The following is a 5,343-nucleotide window of genomic DNA, read 5'->3' as shown; positions in this document are numbered from 1 at the left end:
CTGTGAGTTTTCATGTGGCTGTTTAAATTACATTTATGAATAAAAGTTTTTCCACATGTCTGACATGAGAAAGGCCTTGCACCCGTGTGTGTTCTCATGTGAACATCTAAAATACTTTGGTAAACAAAACTTTTCCCACAGGTATGACATAAAAAAGGTTTCTTATCTGTGTGCGTTTTAACGTGATCATTCAAAGTGGTTCTACGAATAAAACTTTTTCCACAGGTCTGACATAAGAAAGGCCTCACAACTGCGTGAGTTCTCATGTGAGCATCTAAAACACGTTCGTAAACAAAACTTTTCCCACAAGTTCGACATAAAAAAGGCCTCTCACCTGTGTGCGTTTTCATGTGAATATTCAAAGTACTTTTACAAATAAAACTTTTTCCACAGGTCTGACATGAGAAAGGTTTCTCACCTGTGTGAGTTTTCATGTGGTATTTAAAGCTGCTATTTTCATGGTAACTTTTTCCACAGATCTGACATGAGAAAGGCCTCTCACCTGTGTGAGATTTCATGTGTACATTTAAAGTATCTTTTCGAGTAAAACTTTTTCCACAGGTCTGACATGAGAAAGACCTCTCACCTGTGTGTATGTTCATGTGTACCTTCAACGTTTCTTTTACGAAAAATTTTTTCCCACAGATCTGACATAAGAAAGGCCTCTCACCTGTGTGAGTTCTCATGTGAGTAGTTAAATAATATTTCTCACAGAATTTTCTCCCACAAGTCAAACACATGAAACGCTTTTTGGGGTGCCTTTTTACTTTTGGATGGTCTACATTGTCGCCATCATCTCTGGTTTGTGAACTTCTCTTATTTTGTTTCAGCTCTTTATCTCTGTTGAATCCTGAGTCTGTTTTTCTGCTTCCTTCCTGAACTTGGTTCTCAGCTTCAGGCGAGTTTAGAGAGAACCATTGGTCTATGTTTGGTTCCAGTTCCCTGTGGTTTCTTTCCTTATAAAAAGGAGTTACCATAAAGGATTCAGTCTCGTGCTCCTCTTTCATCTCTAGTGCTTTTGGGTTTTCCTGTGGAGGATCTGGATCCTTCTGTTCTTCTTTAATCTGTGGAATTTCAAGATCATCTTGTTCCTCTTTTATCTGTGGAAGTTCTGGTTCCTCTTGGTCCAAAATGGAGTTCCTCTCCTGGCTACAGAGCCATTGGTCAGTGAGAGCCTCTTCCTCCTTCCAGGTGGGATGCTGTGGGAGATCTGGACAAACAAAAGAAAATATTGATGAAAGTGACTGTAAGAAAACTTCCATCCATCTATCCATACATCCATTATTGTCTGCTTATTCCAAGTTGGGTTGCGGGGGCAGCAGCTTGATCAAGGAGGCCCAGAAGTCTCTTTCCACAGACACCTCAGTGTTTGGGGCCGAGATGGTGTAGGGGCAGGGCAGCCGACTTGGGACCAGAAGGCACTGGGTTCAATCCCCGGTCATTGCACATCTCCTGGTGTCTCTGAGCAGGACACCTCATCCCCAGTTGCTCCCCGGGTGCTTTTCATAGCAGCTCACTGCTCTACCTGGTGGTGAATGGGTTAAAAGCAGAGAGCCAATTTCTCCATTGTATGGGAACATACTATGATGACAATACATAACACATTATTATTATTATTTTTATTACCCTAGATAACTTGCCATGGCGGGGCGCTGATTTCATCTGTGATTTTTGTCTGGGGGTGGGGAAGTAGTAGAGAGAGAGAAACAGATGGAGACACGTCCTGAGCTGCACAGCACACTGTTTATATCAACAGTTTTAAAGTGGGGTTAGATGGGGCGCTCGATTCTGTTGATGGGATGGGGAAGGACACCCCGTTTGTATAATGGTGAGGGTAGGACCACAGACAGGCTGGGAAACAGAGAGTTTTGCCTTACAGCTCAGCTTCCTCTTCACCACAGTGGACTGGCACAGTCCACAATACTGCAGACACTGCACCAATCTGTCTGTCAATCTCAGGCTCCATTCTTCCCTCACTTGTGACCAAAACCCGAGATACTTGGAACTCCTCCACTTGTGGCAGACCCTCACCCTCGGCCCTAAGAGAGCAATCCACCCTTTTCCGACTGAGGACCATGGCCTTAGATTTTGGAGGTGCTGATTCTCATCCCAGCCACTTCACACTCGGCTGCAAACTGCTACAGTGAGCTGGAGATCACGACATGATTAAGCCAACAGGACCACATAATCCGCAAAGGGCAGAGATGGAATCGTGAGGCCACCAAACCAGAAAACCTCCTGGATCTGAGGTTTGACCATCAATCAAACTCGTTTCTCCAGTACCCCTGAATAGACCTTACCAGGGAGGCTAAAGAGAGTAATGCCCCTATAATTGGAGCACACCCTCTAGTCCCCCTGTTTGAAGAAGGGAACCACCACCCCTGTCTGCCAATCCAGTGGCATTGCCCCAATGTCTATGTGATGTTGCAAAGGTGTATCAACCAAGACAGCCCCACAACATCCAGAGCCTTAAGGAAATCGGGGTGAATCTCATCCATCCCTGGAGCCCTACCACCGTGGAGCTTTTTAACTACCTCGGCGATGTCAGCCACGGTTATGGACAAACCAACTTCGAAGACCCAGCTTTCTCCCTGGCAGATATGCCGGTGAGATTGAGAAGGTCCGAGAAGTATTTCTTCCACCTCCCAATGACATCAGTGTTTGAGGTCAACAGCACCCTACCTTCACTGAACACAGTGTTAGTAAAGAGCTGCTTTCCCCTCCTCAACAGCCTGATGGTTTGCCAGAATCTCCTCAGAGCTGACAGAGTGCCTCTATCCAAGGCCTCCCCAAACTTCTCCCACATCTAAGCTTTTACCTCAGCAACAGCCAAGGCTGCGGACCACTTGGACCTCCGGTACTCCTCAGCTGTCTCCGGAGTCCCACCAGCTAACAAGGACTGATAGGACTCCTTCTTCAGCTTGACAGCCTCCCTAACCTGGGGTGTCCACCACAGAGTTTGAGGATGGACACCACGAGAAGCACTGACAACCTTGCAACCACAGCTCAAGTCAGCCACTTCAACAATTGAGGCGCAGAACATGGCCCACTCAGACTCGATGTCTCCTGCCTCAGCTGGGATGCAATTAAAGCTACCCTGGAGGTGTGAGTTGAAGATATTTCTGAAAGGTTCTTCTGCCAGACATACCCAGCAAACCCTCACTATATGTTTGGGTCTACCGGGTCTGTCTAGCATCTTCCCCCGCTATCTGATCCAAATAATTACCAGGTGGTGATCAGTTGACAGCTCAGCTCCTCTCTTCACCCGAGTATCCAAAACAAATGGCTGCAAATCTGAAGACACAACTACATAGTCGTTCATTGATCTACAACCTAGGGTGTCATGGTGCCAAGTGCACTTATGGACACCCTTATGTTTGAACGTGGTGTTTGTGATGAATAGTGGTGCAACGGTATACGTGGGTGTACCGAACTGTTTCGATACGGCACGTTCGGTTCGGTCCACGTGCGTACCATTTTGGTTATTTTTTCACTCATTCAATTTTATTAGCGAGAGATCATGCGCCACGGAACAAAAATTTCTAAGCGTATTTCAGCACGGCACTATTATCTTGCAGCATGCTAGCATTAGCAGCCTAGCATCTCGTTGCGGTCTTCTGTTTGGGAACATTATGGCTTTCTTGTTAAAAGACAAGTGTAAATCCAAAGATGTGTGTCGACGTTGTTTCATGGAGATTGGATCTACAGCAGGCAACACGTCTAACTTATTAACGCGCTTGAAACGACATCATCTGAACGTGAACGTCTCTTCTACAAGCAAGAAAAGCAGCTTGTTGCAAAGACCAATAACAGCAGCATTTAAACAACCTTTATCAGGTAATTCAGATCGATCCAAAACAATAACACAAGCTGTAGGAGATTTTAAAGCTCTGGATCTACGTTTCTGTTGTTGATGCGCCGGCTTTAAAGTTATTGAGCCCCACTACGACATCCCATCACGTCAACCCTCCAGCCAAAAAATTGTAGCAGCACTTTATGAAAAAGCTAAAACTGATATTGTCAACAAGCCCTGGACCAGATAAAGCCCTGCCCTGATAATGATGACCAAGAGATTCAAATACCTCATAACACCCGTTCAAGAAAAGGTATTGTTCTTTTATTATTATTATCTAATTAACGTTTTTAAATTTAAAATGATAATCTTATTAACTCATTTTTTAATCTATTTGCGTTTTATTTCCAGTCTGGGACAGAGATAGCAGCTGAGTCTTCCTCTTCAGGGAAATCCACCAGAGATCACCTCCAGCTAAGAAGTCTGTGATGACTGAACTATGAACTTTTCCAGGGACCTGTCCCACCTGTGGGAGCAGGTCCAAGAGGTTGTGAGTAATGATGAGGCCAAATACAGCCACACTGCAAAATTAGCAACGCTCTACCTCTTTATTCCCGCTACTGTTGCTAATGAGCAGTTTTCTCCACTGATGGAGATATTCACTGCAACTAGATTTGTGCTTTTGGCAGAAAATGTGGACAAGTTAGTCTTTTTGGCCAAAAACTTTAAATTTGATTAGTTACATTGTAAACAGTCTGTTGCAGCTTATTGTTCTTGTTCTGACTGTTATTGTATTTATTAATATTTTCATTATTGTTAGTATAGTTTGTTTATTGTAAAGAGTGCCGTTTATTTAAAATATCAACCAAATGGGTTGCTTTTATTTATTTTTATACAAATGTATTGTTTACTTGGCATATTTTCAAAATAAACGTTTTGTAAGTCTTCATTTAGTCTTTTTTTGTACCGAAAATTAACCGAACCGAGCCCTCCTTGAAATTGAACCGAACCGAAATGTGATTTTAGCGTACCGTTACACCCCCTAGTGAAGGACAAACTATGAATAGCACAGAAGTCCAACAACAGAACACCACTCGGGTTCAGATAAGAGAACCCATTCCACCCAATCACACATCTCCAGGTCACACTGTCATTACCCACGTGGGCATTGAAGTCCCCCAGAAAAATAAAGGAGTCCCCAGCTAGCACACCTTCCAGCGCCCCAGCCAAGGACTCCAAGAAGGCCGGATACTCTTAACTGCTGTATGTCACGTAGGCACAAACAACTGTCGGAGCCCGTCCCCCCACCCATAGGGGCAGGGAAGCTACCCTCTCATTTACCGGAGAAAACGCCAACACAGAGGCACCAAGTCGGGGGTCTAAGAGTAGATCTACACCAGCTTGGCGCTGCTTACCATGGGCAACTCCAGAGTAGAATAAGGTCCAGCCCTTCTCAAAATTGGTTCCCGAGCCCAAGCTGTGCATCAAGGTGAACCCGACCAGTGTTTCCCCTACCATTTTACAAGCTGGGCGCCCCGCCCTGTCAACAG

The 5,343-nt window shown here is 44.8% G+C and overlaps 1 protein-coding gene across 1 annotated transcript in view; it reads right to left on the bottom strand.

The window, feature by feature from the left end:
• Positions 1-797: 797 nt before the first annotated feature.
• LOC119418117 (transcription factor TBF1) overlaps positions 798-5,343 on the bottom strand; it is a gene marked incomplete at its 3' end in the record, with an annotated part of 8,076 nt that continues 3,530 nt past the window's right edge. The window contains 1 exon segment of the mRNA XM_037685370.1: positions 798-1,210. Coding sequence (XP_037541298.1) covers positions 798-1,210 — 413 coding nt within the window.

Source organism: Nematolebias whitei, chromosome 12, assembly GCF_014905685.2.
Source record: "Nematolebias whitei isolate Nwh7 chromosome 12, NemWhi1, whole genome shotgun sequence".
NCBI lineage: Eukaryota > Metazoa > Chordata > Actinopteri > Cyprinodontiformes > Rivulidae > Nematolebias > Nematolebias whitei.
Note: the sequence above shows the minus strand (reverse complement) of the source record. Positions and strands in the feature narration are given on the sequence as shown.